General features: G+C 37.8%; 1 protein-coding gene across 3 annotated transcripts in view; it reads left to right on the forward strand.

Annotated features, from left to right (window-relative positions):
- Positions 1–1,164: 1,164 nt before the first annotated feature.
- Positions 1,165–17,176, forward strand: part of ZNF385B (zinc finger protein 385B) — a 366,382-nt gene continuing 350,370 nt past the window's right edge. For all 3 annotated transcript variants that reach the window (XM_006151637.3, XM_006151639.3, XM_006151638.3), the window contains exons 1-2: positions 1,165–1,180; positions 1,854–2,171. In XM_006151637.3, coding sequence (XP_006151699.1) covers positions 1,856–2,171 — 316 coding nt within the window. In that variant the 5' untranslated portion in view covers positions 1,165–1,180; positions 1,854–1,855. The remainder of the gene's footprint in view (positions 1,181–1,853; positions 2,172–17,176) is intronic.

Below are 17,176 nucleotides of genomic sequence, written 5' to 3' on the forward strand. Positions count from 1 at the left end.
AACAAACTTAACAAATGAGTGTATGAATATAAATTTGGATAAGTTTTTGACATACTGTGCATGGGATGCCTTTATGGTCATATTCTTTATGAATTTTAGTCATGAACTCATCTTGTGAACACTCTAAATATGGACTTGTCTAGTTGCTTCCTACTTTCCATAGAGCTCAAAACATCTTGGTTCAAAAGAATTGTTCAAAGCCAGTATCTTTCAATCCCCCTGAGATTTTCCCATAGGCATAAATCTCCTACAAGACGTGATCTTTCCTTCATATAAATTCCTCATGCCTCCTAGTATAACACTGTTTACCTTAGTCCATTCTTTCTCACACCTGGTTAATTTTCACCCAGTTGAGCTACCCTTTCTGCTTGGAGAATATCTTTCTCTTTATCCAAATTGAGAACCACAAATCATAAAGTGGTGAGAATGAAAATGCTGATACTCCTTGAATGATCTAAAATGCAATTATGAATTTTAAACTGGAGCTGAACAAAATAAAAAGGCAAAGCAATCTTCACCATAGAAGGGTCTTTAGGTACTGAAAAAGCCCCTTTGAACTCTTTCATTAGGCTGTAATTCATCCCTGTACCATCATTTAAATAAATACAGAAAAGAGTCGGCACTTGAAAATAAAGTGATGTCTGATTCCATTTTATTCTTTTTTTTTTTTTTTTTTTTTTTTTTTTTTTTTTTTTTGCGGGGGGCGGGGAGAGGTTTTTGCTATGGGGCATGTGTGCTTGCCAGACAGACAGAGAGAGACAGAGAGACAGAAAGTGAGAAGTCACCCCCAGGGGAGATGGCCATGCCACAATCCCTTCTCCTCCATTCTCCTCTTGGGATCTTGGGCACGCACGCACACGCGCCTGGTGTGAGTTTTAAGTCACCAGGTCCGGGACACAAACCACAGTCGACTACATGGGAGTCCAGCGACATAGCCATTACGCTAACTGCTGGTCCCTGATTCTGTGTTATTCTTTTCCAATTACCAGTTTACCAAAATATTGTATTTTTGTTATTTTTATATTTCAGATGTTCTGCATTTCAACTTCAGCACAGTTTAAATTGATGCTTCTGGGCTAACCTGGAAACCTAAACACAATTTTTTTTTACTATATCTATACAAAATATGTCCAAATTCCAATTGACTGACTTATAAGGGGATCTTTAGAACACAACCCATGTAAGTTACAGGCATACTGTGTTTTTTTGGCCTTTGTTACCTCCCTCTCCCCATAGGATGGCCATCTATTTGTTAGTGTGTGTGTGCGGATTGTGTATACATTTGAGTCTATGCTTACGCTTTTTTACAATTAAGAGTTTATAGCATCATTCTTTTCTCCCTTCCTTCAATAGGTACTTGAATACCTGTTATGTAAAGTAGTTCTAGGCCTATAGGGTATCCAGAGGCTGCCTTCCTCTCCTCTCAGGAGGAGGTTGACATGAGCTGAGTAATTTCACAAGTACATATGAAATGCACACTGCGGTAGGTGCTATGCAAGGAGGTCACATAGAACTCTGCAAGGATATAAACAGGTCCTGTCTTGTCTCTAGGGTCACAATGAATTCCTGGGCAGGGTGATGTTCCAATTAAAATTTCATGGACAAGAAGGGTTAAAAGGGAATGAGAGGTGAAGAAAGTGGATGCAAGGATGGAGTATAAAGTGCTCCAAAGAGAACACATTTTCAGACTGTGTTTGCTCAGTTAGGTTATTTTGATAACTTTTTCCAGGAGTGATAGCTCTGAGTAGGTGGGAGACTTTTAGCTGAAACTACCATTAAAAGTTCATTGTAATCATACCTCAGAATAAGTTATATGTAATTTTACAAGCTCTCGTACTTTTTTTGTTTTTTAGGTATGACGTACTCCTTAAGTCCTGACAATCACCTTGAAGATGGAATTATGAATATGGCAAATTTTCTACGGGGTTTTGAAGAAAAGGGGATAAAGAACGACAGGCCTGAGGACCAGTTGAGTAAAGAGAAAAAGAAAATACTGTTCTCCTTTTGTGAGGTGTGCAACATCCAGCTGAACTCGGCAGCCCAGGCTCAAGTCCATTACAATGGCAAGTCCCATCGCAAACGAGTAAAGCAGCTGAGTGATGGACAGCCCCTGCCGCCAGCTCAGGGCTTGGGGCCACTTCTGGCCAGCCCCAGCACCAACACCAGCGCAGGTAGGAAGAGGGCTTGGGGATTTGTTTACTTCTGAAAGAAATGGTGCTGTTCTAGAAAATGAAAGATTTAGAGCAAGACATTACTCACCTTAAAACTATTTCCATTAAAATATGCAGTCTTGTCCCTACAGGTAAAACCCAGGGGCTGTGTGTCACTGCTCAGTATAGTTTTATACACACACACGCAATTTGTACATTGTATAATGGACCATAGACTTCCTGTATTACAGTGTGTGAGCATGTTCTAATGTATTTTGAAATGTGTTTAAAATGGATCAGTGGTGTCAATTTTTCCCCTCTCTGCAAAACTAGGCTTTCTTGGGTTTCCTTTATCTGCCTTCTATCAGGTGGTGCACTACTTCATAGAATATAAAAAGCTACGCTTTATTTATAACATCCCATGGTGCAGTGAAGGAGCATTAATCTTGCGTGTGTTAGACTTGTCATATTCTTTTAGGGAGCTGCCAGTAGTATGCCGGTGGTAGTCTAACAATAGGAGTAAGCATTGCCAAAACCAAAAAATCCCTTTGAGCCCTGACACCTTCATCACTTACACTTGCTTCTCACCTTTTCCTTGTGGGCTGTGTAGAGGCAGAAGCTCAGGAATTTTTACATTCCTGCATCTGCCCACTGAGTTCTAAACAATATTTCAAATTCTTTATCTTATCCTCATCAGCCCTTCCTCCTCTTCATTGCTGTCATTGGATGGTTTTGCTGTGTCAGAACTGAAGAAAAATGTGAAATTTGCTGTTATCTATGGTGAAGTATTGGAGGTTTAAGGTGGGAGGCCAAGATAAGCCTCCACCTTAATGTGGTAAAAGAGCTCGAAATTCTACTCTAGTAAGTGTTTATTTTGTAATGAGGCTTCAGCTTGAAGAGAGATGATGCAAGAAGCCATTTGTTGGAATTTCACTCTGTGCTGTTACATTTCTTGATTTTGTGAAGTTACTTCATGATCTATATAAAGCTCCAACAAAAACATCGTGTATATGTGTGTGTGTACATGCTATAAATAAATAATTTTTGTATTTGAAGCTAAACTAAATTACTTTTTACACAGAATATGGTTTAATTTTATTAAACTGTTTTCTCCAGTAAATATTTAACATATTATGAAAGAAAGTAAAGGCACTTACAGGATATAAGATACACACATAATAGTGAAATTTTACTTTACTATTTTCTGTTTAATATTAGTTATAATTATTCACATATCTACTAATGTACCTTATTTATGTATTAAAAATACAGAGTTAGAACAGAAACTGATCTCTAAGTCAGAAAGTAAATAATAACCTGAGTAAAGTGTTGAATTACATCTGTTAGAATCTAAAGGTCTGTAGATAACTATAGTAATTAAAAATTATTAGATCACTGGGGACCAGCAGTTGGCATAATGGCTGGACTGTCATGTAGTTGACTGCGGTTTGCATCCTGGACCCAGTGGCTTAAAACTCATGCCGGGCGCATGTGCGTGCATGCCCAAGATCCCAAGAGGGAAATGGAGGAGAAGGGATTGTGGTGTGACCATTCCCTCTTGGGGGTGATTTTCTTGCTTTCTGTCTCTCTGTCTCTCTCTGTCTGTCTGGCGAGTGCACGCGCCCTATAGCAAAAACCTCTCTCAAAAAAAAAAAAAAAGAATTATTAGGTCATCAGGAAAGGCACGACCAATATATTTCTGAAGAATATCTAATGACGGGGGAATTTTCCAAGATGTAATACTAAGCAAGACAACAGGAACTAAAGTGGAACATACCTCAGTGATAAACATGTTCATATGCATATTATCCTCTGTTTAGAGTCTCAACCCAATGAGGAAGAAATACATTATTTTATTTTTTTTTTCCAATCACGTTGCTCAGTTTTGATCTAACAAACTTCTGTTTCCTTCTGGCTAGCAGCTCCCTTAACACCCTCTCAGCCCATAACTTCTCACTTCTGTATATTCAGAAAGACTCGTTGACTTAGAAGATTCAGTTCTATTTATAAAAACATCCCTGTTATTGTTGGAATAATAAGATTTGGTACACAGACCCTAAAGCCTGGAAGAGAGGTCTGTACGCAATAGATCTCATCCTGCCCCTTCCTTGACCTCCCTTCAGCCCAGGTCATGGGGAATGGAGGAGGGGTAGAGAGGTGGAGTTTATACCTTATAGTCTTGGCGAGGTTACAGAGCTTTTTGATTGATGATTGCTATTCTAGCTGTTTCTGTGTGTTGCAAGTGTTCCTAACAGATCCTGTGTATCGAGGCTTCCCTCAAGTTTTCTCCTCAAGCATTAGGAGTCCCTTGTAAGATATCTGCATTTTCCGGCTTACCTGAGGCTGATAGCAAAAGGCTCCATTCCTCAACTGTATGAGTGTCTTTCTCCCACAGTGTGGTATTCCTGGCTGGATTGTGTCCTCTATTCTCATACATACCAACTCTTGGGGCTTTAGGATACATGTAGAATCCATCTGAATACTAACATCCTTCTTGAAAACCTGGAACTGCTGGGCATAGGCAGGTATAGGTAGAATAATAGGGTATGGGGCTTTTCGTTCATTCTCAGGAAATGCTTTCCACTGACAAATCAGGCACCTCATCAAAAGATCCAGTCCTTTTTTGGACCTTTGCTTGGCTTTAGGAAACATTATGGGTTGAATTTTGTCCCCTCCAGGAAAAAAAAATTAAAAAAGATATTGTACAGTTCTAACTCCCAGTAACTCAGAATGCGACCTTATTTGGAGATAGTGACTTTGCAGAGATGGTTAAGTTAAAATGAAGTAATTCATAGGCTTTAATCGGATATGACTTGTATCCTTATAAAAAGGGAAAATCTGGGGACCAGCAGTTAGCATAATGGCCATGTCGCTGGACTCCCATGTAGTCGACTGTAGTTTGAGTCCTGGACCCAATGGCTAAAACTCACATTGGGCATGTGTGCGTGCATGCCCAAGATCCTGAGAGGAGAATGGAGAAGGGATTGTGGCGTGGACATCCCCCCGGGGGGTGATTTCTCGCTTTCTATCATATTGATTTCTGAGTTCTAACATCTAGAACTGTGAGATGATGAATTTATGTTATTCGTAACACCTAGTCTGTGTAATTTGTTACTCTAGCCCAAGCTTACTAATACAGGGGGAGAAATTGTAGCCTGTCTCTTTCTCAAGAGGAAAGATTGGTAGTAAATACAGTTTCTAAGAACTGCTAATTTAAACTATAACATGTCTATGGTGTTGGGGTTGGCTGGAGTGGGAGTGGAGTCCACAGGGTGGTAATTTCACAGAAAAATTCAAGCATTTAAAGAAAAATTAACACCATTTTACACAATCTCTTTCAGAAAATAGAACAGGAAGGAACACTTACCCATTTATTTTAAAAGACCAATATTACCCTGATACCAAAAACAAAGATAATAAGACAAATAAAACTACAGACTAATACTGCTCCTAAATTGTGCCTCAAAATTCTCAACAAAATATCATCAAACCTGGTGCAAGCTATAGAGTACTGCTACATAAGGCTTGAGTCATGTGGGAGGCCCAGGTTTGGTTCCTAAACCAACCTAAATAATATAATATTCAACCTAGGTTGAATATTATAAGCACACACCAGTAATCCCAGTTTACTGGGAGGACAGGGCAAGGAAATTGCAACATGGTGAGTCTCCCTTTCTCTCTCTCTCCTCTCTTTCTTATAAAAATAAAGATAATAGGGACCAGCACATGTGTAATGGTTATTTCACTGGACTCCCACGTAGTCGACTGTAGTTTGAGTCCTGGACCCAGTGACTTTAAACTTAGGCTGGATGCTTGTGTGTGCGTGTGCCCAAATCCCAAGAGAATGGAGGAGAAGGGATTATCCATCCCCGTGGAATTGATTTCTCACTTTCTTTTTCTCTGTCTCTCTCTGTCTCTCTGGCTCATGCACAGGCCTTATAGCAAAAATCTCTCTGAGAAAAAGAGATAATAATAATAATAAACAAACCGAATTCAGCTAGTATAAAATGAATTATGACCATGGGTATTTATTCCAGGTATGCCAGGCTGGTCCAGAATTTACAAATTGAAAAATATAATCCACCACATCAACAAACTAAAGAAGGAAAATCATATGATCTTATCAGTTGAGGCAATAAAGCATTTGAGAAAAACTAGCACTCATATTTATGAAAAAACTCTCAACAAATTAGGAATAGAAGAAAATTTATCTCAATTTAATAAAAAGAGTGTAAAAATGCCTACAGCTTACATCATACTTAATAGTAGGTGACTGAGCGTTTATCCCCTAAGATCAAAAACAAGGTAAGGATGTTTACTCTTATCTTTTATTTAACATAATACTGGAAGTCTAGTCACTATAATTGGGCATAGGCAGGTATAGGTAGAATAATAGGGTATGGGGCTTTTCGTTCATTCTCAGGAAATGCTTTCCACTGACAAATCAGGCACCTCATCAAAAGATCCAGTCCTTTTTTGGACCTTTGCTTGGCTTTAGGAAACATTATGGGTTGAATTTTGTCCCCTCCAGGAAAAAAAAATTAAAAAAGATATTGTACAGTTCTAACTCCCAGTAACTCAGAATGCGACCTTATTTGGAGATAGTGACTTTGCAGAGATGGTTAAGTTAAAATGAAGTAATTCATAGGCTTTAATCGGATATGACTTGTATCCTTATAAAAAGGGAAAATCTGGGGACCAGCAGTTAGCATAATGGCCATGTCGCTGGACTCCCATGTAGTCGACTGTAGTTTGAGTCCTGGACCCAATGGCTAAAACTCACATTGGGCATGTGTGCGTGCATGCCCAAGATCCTGAGAGGAGAATGGAGAAGGGATTGTGGCGTGGACATCCCCCCGGGGGGTGATTTCTCGCTTTCTATCATATTGATTTCTGAGTTCTAACATCTAGAACTGTGAGATGATGAATTTATGTTATTCGTAACACCTAGTCTGTGTAATTTGTTACTCTAGCCCAAGCTTACTAATACAGGGGGAGAAATTGTAGCCTGTCTCTTTCTCAAGAGGAAAGATTGGTAGTAAATACAGTTTCTAAGAACTGCTAATTTAAACTATAACATGTCTATGGTGTTGGGGTTGGCTGGAGTGGGAGTGGAGTCCACAGGGTGGTAATTTCACAGAAAAATTCAAGCATTTAAAGAAAAATTAACACCATTTTACACAATCTCTTTCAGAAAATAGAACAGGAAGGAACACTTACCCATTTATTTTAAAAGACCAATATTACCCTGATACCAAAAACAAAGATAATAAGACAAATAAAACTACAGACTAATACTGCTCCTAAATTGTGCCTCAAAATTCTCAACAAAATATCATCAAACCTGGTGCAAGCTATAGAGTACTGCTACATAAGGCTTGAGTCATGTGGGAGGCCCAGGTTTGGTTCCTAAACCAACCTAAATAATATAATATTCAACCTAGGTTGAATATTATAAGCACACACCAGTAATCCCAGTTTACTGGGAGGACAGGGCAAGGAAATTGCAACATGGTGAGTCTCCCTTTCTCTCTCTCTCCTCTCTTTCTTATAAAAATAAAGATAATAGGGACCAGCACATGTGTAATGGTTATTTCACTGGACTCCCACGTAGTCGACTGTAGTTTGAGTCCTGGACCCAGTGACTTTAAACTTAGGCTGGATGCTTGTGTGTGCGTGTGCCCAAATCCCAAGAGAATGGAGGAGAAGGGATTATCCATCCCCGTGGAATTGATTTCTCACTTTCTTTTTCTCTGTCTCTCTCTGTCTCTCTGGCTCATGCACAGGCCTTATAGCAAAAATCTCTCTGAGAAAAAGAGATAATAATAATAATAAACAAACCGAATTCAGCTAGTATAAAATGAATTATGACCATGGGTATTTATTCCAGGTATGCCAGGCTGGTCCAGAATTTACAAATTGAAAAATATAATCCACCACATCAACAAACTAAAGAAGGAAAATCATATGATCTTATCAGTTGAGGCAATAAAGCATTTGAGAAAAACTAGCACTCATATTTATGAAAAAACTCTCAACAAATTAGGAATAGAAGAAAATTTATCTCAATTTAATAAAAAGAGTGTAAAAATGCCTACAGCTTACATCATACTTAATAGTAGGTGACTGAGCGTTTATCCCCTAAGATCAAAAACAAGGTAAGGATGTTTACTCTTATCTTTTATTTAACATAATACTGGAAGTCTAGTCACTATAATATGGCATGAAAAATAAATATAAGGTATACAAAGTAGAAATGAAGGAAATAAAAGCATCTCTCAATGTAACATATGGTCTATATAGGAATCCCAAAGAACCTACGAAAGGTAAGAATATCAGCACACACAAAAATTAATTATGGGGGCTAGCAGGTGGAATAGTGGTTAAGGCGCGGGACTCTTCAGATGGCTGACCACATTTCTAGTCCCAGTCTCAGGCCGGGGGTGTGTGCCTACATATCCAAAATTCCAGGAGGAAAATGAAGGAGAAGGGATTGCAGTGTGGCCATCCTTCTGGAGAGTGAGTTCTCATTTTTTTCTCCCTCTGTCTCTCTCTGTCTCACTAAAGAGTACATGTGCCCTATAGCAAAAATCTCTTCATCAAAAAAAAAAAAAAAAAAACAGAAAAAGATATATCTATATAATGAAAAGAACAATGGAAACCAAGAGTAAAATTACCATTTAATATTGGTCTCAATAAAGTGAAATACTTAGATATACATTTTATAAACATGTACAGGATTTGTATGCTGAAAAGTGCAAAATGCTGATGAACAAAATAAACAGTCCAAGTACATAGAGAAATGTATCATGTTCATGGGTTGGAAAATTCAGCATAGTTAAGATATTAAGTCTCACCAAATTTATCTATAGGGCTTATGTAATTTCTGTCAAAATCCAGTAAGGATTTTTGCAGACATGGATAAGCTTATTCTGAAATTTATATGGAAAAGTACAGACCATAGAATAGCTAATAAGGAAGGACGAATCCCTGCCCAGTATTAAAGTACTATAAGCCAAATTAATTAAGCTAATATTCTTTCTTTAAAAAAGAATAATTTTATTTTATCCTATTTATTTACTTAATTTTAAATTTGACCTGAGTGGGACAGAACAAGAAAGAGAGAGAGAAAGATGGAAAGTGAGAGAGCTATAGCTGCCAGATCTGAGACTCAAACTGTGGTCGGCCATGTTGGAGTCCAGTGCCATTAACCACCATACCACCTGCTGGCCCCAAGACAATATCTTTTCAATGAGTTTATAGACACATAGATCAATGGAAAATAATAAAGAATCCAGCAATAGAACTATATACATAGATCGAATTTATTTTGACAGAAGTGCAAAAGCAATTCAATAGAGGAAGGATAGCCTTTTCAACAATTGCTGTTAAAGCATTTGGACGTCTGTAGACAACACAAACAAAAATTAAATTTGACCTAAACCTCATACCATTTATAGTACTTTTCAAAAAATTCTCAGAAAATGTGCATAATGAAAAGACTATGCATGAATTTCAAACATTTTTGCACCAAAATAAACCCGAACTTTTATTTCATTTTTCTACATTTTTTTAAAAAATGTTTTTTCAAGAAGGTGCATGCTCTCAACTGAGAGAGAAGGAAAGTGGTAAATCACCCCCCAGGGGTGATAGCCATGCTGTAATCCCTTCTCTCTATTCTCCTCTCATGATTTTGGACATGTACACACAGGAGCCCAGTTAGTTTTTCATGTCGTCAAGTCTGGGACTTGAACCATGGAGTCAGCCATGTGGAATCTAGCCATCTTAATGCCACCTCCTAGTCCTCTACGAAATTTTAAGGTCCCCTTGTACAAAGTTTACCTCAAAGTGGACTACAGATTTAAATTCAAATGATGAAAACATAAAATTTCTTGAAAAAGAAAATAAAGAAAAATATCTGAGATGCAGGCTTAGGCAAAAAGTTCTTAGGCAAAGAGTTCTGATTAGAAACCAAAAGCATGATCCGTAAAAGGAAAAAAACTGGTAAATAGGACTCATTCAGGGTTTTAAAGCTTGCTTTGTGAAGTACCACATGAAGAGGATGAAAATACAAGCTATCAATGGGAGAAAATATTTGAAAACCAAAAATACAACAAAGGACTAGTAACTCAAATATATAAAGAGCACTCAAGCTTCAACAGAAAAAAAAAATTAAACAATCTGATTAGAAATAAATTGGGCAAAAATGAAGACAAACATCTCAGTGAAGAGGACAAACAGATGACAAATAAATGCATGAAGAGATGGTCGGCATCATTAGCCACAAGGAAAATGCAAAATAAAAAAAATAAGATTTCACTCTATAGTGAAATCTATTGAAATGGTCAAAATTATTGACAACAACCAAATGCTGGTGAGGATGAGGAGAAAATGGGACACTTAGACATTGCTTATGGGATTGTAAAATGGTGTGTTTGCTCTAGAAAACATTAGGATGTTGGAAAGGTAATGACAGATTTTTCTGTTTTTTCTTTTTTTTTTTTTCCTATTCAAAAATGCATCATGACTTTCCAGATGACCCAGGAGTTTGGCAGTTTCTTGTAAAATGAAATGTAATTACCATTTGGTCCCAACAATTTTACTTTTGAGAATTTATTCCAGAGAAATGAAAACATATTCCCACAAAAACCTGTACATAAATTTTCAAAGCTGCTGAAATGTGTAATGCACCAATCAGGAGCATCACTATCTTTTTTCTTTCTTTCTTTTTTTTTTTTTTTTTTTTTTGAGAGTGTATGCATTCACCAGAGAGACAGTGACAGAAAGTGAGAAATCACCCCCAGGGGAAATAGCCTGTTGTAGTCCCTCTTCTTCCATTTTTCTCTCAGGATCTTGAGCATGCATGCACACGTGCCCAGTGTGAATTTTAAGCTGCTGGGTCCAGGACTCAAGCCATAGTTAACTATATGGGAGTCCAGCAACATAATCATTGTACCATTTGTTGGTCCCAAGCATTATTATTTTTAATAGTTCAAAATTGTAGATTAATTTCTTTAGGTGCTATAACAAATTATCTCACACTTGGTGGGCTTAAACACAGAAATTTATATTTTCTAAGTTCTGAACACTAGAAATCTGACGTTTGACAAGGCTGTATTCCCTTCATGAGTTTATGGGAGAATCTGTTCCTGGAATTCCTAGACTTCTGACTGCCTTACTGCCTCTGTCCTCATATCATATCCCCTCTCCTCTGTGTGTCTATGCCTTCTTTTTTGTCTCAAATCTCTCACTGCTTCTCTCTTACAAGGACACTTGCCATTGGAGTTAGGGCCCACCTGGATTATCCAGGATTTTCTCATCTCAGGAGCCTTAATCTCGTTTGCAAAAATAATTTTTCCAAATAAGATAGCATTCACAAATCTGATAATTCAGCATACATGTTTTCTAAAGGTAATCATTGAAACAGACTATTCAACAATAGAATTGAATGAACTATTGATAAATCAACAACTTGGATGAATTTCCATGGAATTATGCTGCATTAAAAAAAATAATAAACCCACTGTAGCTTAGTGACTAAGGGAGCCAGATCTTACATGGCTGACTACAGTTTGAATCTAGGCCCCTGTGGCCTGAAGAACATGCCCGGCATGTGTGCATGCATACCTCACATCCAAATAGGATGAAGATATGGAGGAGACGAGATTGTTGCATCACCATATCCATTGGAGGGTGCTACCTGCTCCCCCATCCCATCTCTCTACCTCTCTTTGTTGAACATATGCACTTTCTGGCAATTAAATAATTAAATAGTGAATCCTAAAAGATTACATATTATATGAATCCATTTATGTAACATTTTTGAAATGATAAAATTTTAGAAATGGAGGACAGATTAATAGTTTACAGGTTAAGGATAGAACAGATGTCAAAGGGAAGTGCGTATGGATATAGCAGAGTAACATGGAGGATCTTATGGCAGTGGATACACAAACCTTCCTAGTTGACAAACACACACACACGTAAAACTGGGGAAATCTGAATAAGATTAGTGGACTGTATCTATGTAAATATCTTGAGTACAATATTATTCTATAGTTTTATGAAATGTTGCCATTGGCAGAAGTTGGGAACATGTTTCTAACAACTGCATCTGAATAAGTATCTCAATAAAAACTTAGTTAAATCATAATAAAGATGACTGGAATCGTCAGTCTTCTAGTAGCATTAGCAGAGTTGACAGTGTACACAAATTTTGGAGCTTTGCTTTCTTAAAAACATTATCAAGGCCACTTTATAGAGACTAGTAAAACACAATCTCTTCAAGAAAAAATAGACATTTAAATAAATGAATGGCAATAGGTGCTAAGAACCATGAAAAAAGTAGATGTGAAAGGAATGATTAACTATGGAGGTCACATGTTCTAGTCCATTCTATTGCTAATTCTGTAAGTACTTGAGTCTCAGTAAGTTAAGAGAATTGAGCTTTATTTAGCTTATGATTTTGGAGGCTGACAAAATTCAATAGCATGGTGCTAAAATCTGGTGAGGGTCTTCTTGCTGGTTCATAATATTGCCAAGGGCAGAATTGTGTTCACAGCATAGCACGCCACTGTGTCTGGGTTTGTATCTCCCCATAAACCCACAGGTATCTAACAGTGGGGGACCTAGTCACATCCAAAGGGCCTCACCTTTCAGCATCATCACCATGATTATAATGACTCACTAAATTTTATCACATGAATTTTGAAGGGATGCATTCAAATAATATTAGGTAAGGCCTTCTGAAGGAGGTGATATTTAAAGTGAGTATTCAAAGATGACAGTTAAGTTATACAAAGAAAAACAGCATTCTAGGTAGAGGAAATAATTTCCCAAGTTCAGATAAAATTGACTGTACACGGGACTTGCAGGTAGCATGGTGGTTAAAGGCACTGGATTCCCACAGGCTGACCACAGTTTGAGACCTGGACCTGGCACCTTGAAAAATCACAAGAAACAAATAGATAACTAACAAACTCACTAAATACTAAAAAGAAACATTGACTGTACTCACTCTCTATGCAGGGCATCTAGTGACTCTCATGCTTGCTGGTATCCAAAGGCTGAGATCTACTCTTCATCCTTTGTGCTTGTCACTGTAATATTTCCCACCAAGCTTATCCTATTCTCCCTTCTCATTGTCTAAGGGGTTCTATTTTAGGAGTAACCTCTAATTCTGTCCTTGGCACAAAAGATGTTTAAAACTATGAAAGGTTAGTTCTGCGATATGGAGTTTTTGTTGCTTTGAGGTAAAAAATACACACCCACACTTGCTTTGATGTGCACTAAAGGTAGAGATTATCATGAAAAGACTGAAAAAATAACTTCAGTCCTCCCAACCCAATGAGGTAAGTGTGGTTCTCCTCTCATTAAAATAAAGGGAACTTGTAGATATTGGGAGGCCTTTGCTGAAACCACACATTCGAAGTCTGAAATATACCCCCAAAATACTTTACACTGTTTCTCCTAACTTTTTACAACACATTCATTACTAAGTAAAAATGAAAAATGTTTAGGGCTATTTCCTTGTTTTCTAATATTTGGTTTTCCAAGTTGCATACTAACTAAAATGTCTGTTTTCTTTCTAACCTTCAATTAATTCCAGAGGAATTTCTAATTCTTGCTTAAGGTTGAAACTTTCAAAAGGAGTTAGTCATGCAGAGAGAATGGAGAAAAGGGATCCAAGTTGAGAATAAGCTTGGCATATCAAAAGCTAAAATGTGGCTGAAACTGAGTGAGAGGAGTAGAAAGAAACACAAGATAAGTTTGGAAAGATAGGCAGAAACCTTTAGAAAAAAATTTTAAACATTTTGTTTTATTCAGTGGGTGAGGAATTTGCGTTGTGCTCAGCAAGATGTTTCTTATCTTGGACTCAGACGGGGTCACTCATGAAGCTGCAGGCAGCTCACAGATTAATTAGGCTGGATGGTTTAAGATGGCTCCACAGACATGTCTGGCAGGTGGTGCTGGCTGTAGTCTGAATCATTCTCATCAACAGCCTCTTTTCTTTGAGGTTAAGTCAGGCTTTGTTCCATAGCAGTCCCAGAACAGCGTTACAAAAAGGCAAGAGTAGAAGCTCCAACTACTCCATTCTTTTGGTCAGAACTAGTAGCAAAACCCTATGGTTTGAATATATATGTCCCAGGACCAGCAGCTGGTGTAATGGCTACGTCTCTGGACTCCCATGTAGTTGACTGCAGTTCGAGTGCCGGACCTGGTGGCTTAAACTCACGCCGTGATGTGTGCGTGCCTGCCCAAGATCCCAAGAGGAGAATGGAGGAGAAGAGATTGTGGTTTGGCCATCTTCCCTGGGGGGTACTTTCTCACTTTCTATTTGTCTTTCTGTCTCTGTCTTTCTGGTGAGCACATGCTCCCTATAGCAAAAATCTCTCGGGGGTAAAAAAGGAGAATATATATGAACCTCCAAAAGTCGTATGTTGGAATAAACACCATGGTGATAGTATTAGAAGGTAGGGTCTTTTGGGAGGTGACAAGAGTATAAGGACTCTGCCCTCATGTATTGATTCGTGTCCTCATGAAGGAGGCTTCGGAGACCTGACTGGTCCTTCTCTCTTTGCCTTATGAAGACACAGCATTTGTCCCCTCAGGAAATGCAAAACAAGGTACCATCTTGCAAGCATAGGGCAAGTCCTTACCAGATGCCAAGTCTGTCAGAGCCCTGATCCTAGAAGTCCCAGTCTTTAGAGCTGTGTGAAGTAAATATCCATGATTTATAAAGTACTCCGTCTGTGACATTTTGTTGTAGCAGCATGAAATGTCTAAAATCCAAGGTCAGCTCAAATTCAAGGGGTGGAAAAATAGAATCTACCTCTTGATTCAAGAAGTAGCATCTTTTATTTGGTTTTAGAAATTTCAGACTAAACTTGACTAGACTTTAATGTGAGGACACTTGAGAGTAGGGGAGAATATAAGGGTGATAAACTGGGTATTTTGCAGCAGTAAGTAGATGTGTTGCTTTGGAAGTGGGGATGGAAAGCAAAATTGGAAGAAAGGGTGTAAGTTGGACCATTCAATATCATGTTATTTCTTTTGCTGCCATAATCTGCTTCTCTCTGGTAACACCAAGACCTTTCAGTTGCCCCCTTACCCCCACCCCACAACACACACACACACACACACACACACACACACACACACACTGATCTCTCATTTTCAGTTCCTAGTATTAAAGAGCTTCTAAAGTCGGGATACTGATAGATACAGTGACCTTAAATATGTGTATGGGCTTTTAAGTACATAGACCAGATTTCTAACACTGCATTATATCCTCAAATGTGTTTTCCTAGACATTTTGGAAGAATTTTAGAAATGAAACTTGAAAATGCAACCCTAGAGAATCACCACAAGATGGTGCCACAAGTATGTTGAAAACATGATCCTTTCCTCATTTCCATTCCCACGTCAACATTAATGGAACTTATTAGTGAGTATGGAAAGCAAAGAAATGTCAGGCCAAGGAGTGAGGTAGATGTGGACGTGCACATATGAGCAGGAGCATGCTCATTCGTCAGACTTTTTAAGCATCTTTTATGCATTAGGCAGAATCTATAGGGGGGACAGTAAGGCATGCGTGTAGTAGAGGCAATAGGAAAGCTAGTTCTCCAGTTATCAGGAATAAAAATTACTGCTTAAATTTCTTAATATTGCCATATGTCTTGAAAAATCATTAGTATATCCCAAGAATCTAAATAGTAAATGATGCAAACTTAAATGCAGAGAGAGCACTAGAATCCATCAATATATCTCTTACTTTTGCAGTAGAAACACATAGTTTTAAATGCTTGCCTCTTCTTCCTTTTTTATGAGTCAATTTTCCATTTATCATAAAACCAAGAAATTTGACTTTTATGCATTATAAGAAACATGATGAAAGTAGAACAAATCATTAATGGAGTATCAGTGAGTTTCTACCAATAAGTGCATTAGGTAAGTAAATCATTTCAATGTGAAACAGATGGGTTAAATTATTTATGATGTAATTATTTCCCTAGACCTCTTAATTATAAATCCACAAAACTCTTCTCATAGACTAATTATTATGCATTCCATTTATTAGATAGAGCCCATGTGACTTCCTATGATTTTCCATAAAGGGATTGGCTTAGAAGGGGAAAAGGCATTGGTCAAAATATACCAAATTTGGCCTTTGAGAAGAAGGAATCTGCTTTTCTTGGTGTAAATGCCAGATACTTAGGAGAGAGCCCAAGAATTGTCTCTTATCTGGAATATTTCAGTCCCAGTGATGATATAATAGAATGATACTAACATTCTTTTCTGGTTCTTTGACATATCCAGTACTGATTATTGTTTACTTTCCAAGTGTTTTTCAAAATCCTGACTCTGTTTTTCAAGCGGAGATAGAGTTGGTGCCCACATCTGCTCTCCCCGGGTAAATTTCATTGGGACTTATGTTGTAGGTCACACTGAGGTTGAGGTGCCTAATGGATGAGAGTAGAGGAATTTGGAAATAGGAGGAAAGCTACACTTATAACTCTGACTCCTCAGAATGCTTTGGCCTTGAGACAGTCCAAGCCATTTTGGCTTGTATCAGATATTTTTCAGAACTACATCTGAGGTAGACCCGAAAAATCATTATAGCTCAGCTCCATATTCTGTACACATGGTTAAAAACTGTTAAACAACTGTTTATATAGGTGCAAAATTCTAAAACCAATATATAAAGAGCTTTGAGTGGAACTTTAAAAAAGTAATTAAAAGGTGTGATTGACTCCTTTTAAGTCTTTTGCTTTAAGAATGCATTGAGCTATAAACTTTCACATGTCTATTACTTATGGAAAGATAAGGACTGTTTAACATCACATCATGGTTTTTAGAATTTTGAAAACCAAACAAATACCTTTCAGTGTGGAAACCAAATCTTTTTTTTTTTTTTTTTTTTTTTTCATCAGAGTGATTTTTGTCATAGGGCACGTGCGCTCGCCAGACAGAGAGAGAGACATAGAGACAGAAAGCGAGAAATCACCCCCCAGGGGGGATGGTCA

This window comes from Tupaia chinensis, unplaced genomic scaffold (assembly GCF_000334495.1).
Source record: "Tupaia chinensis unplaced genomic scaffold, TupChi_1.0 Scaffold000322_1, whole genome shotgun sequence".
In the NCBI taxonomy this organism is placed as follows: domain Eukaryota; kingdom Metazoa; phylum Chordata; class Mammalia; order Scandentia; family Tupaiidae; genus Tupaia; species Tupaia belangeri.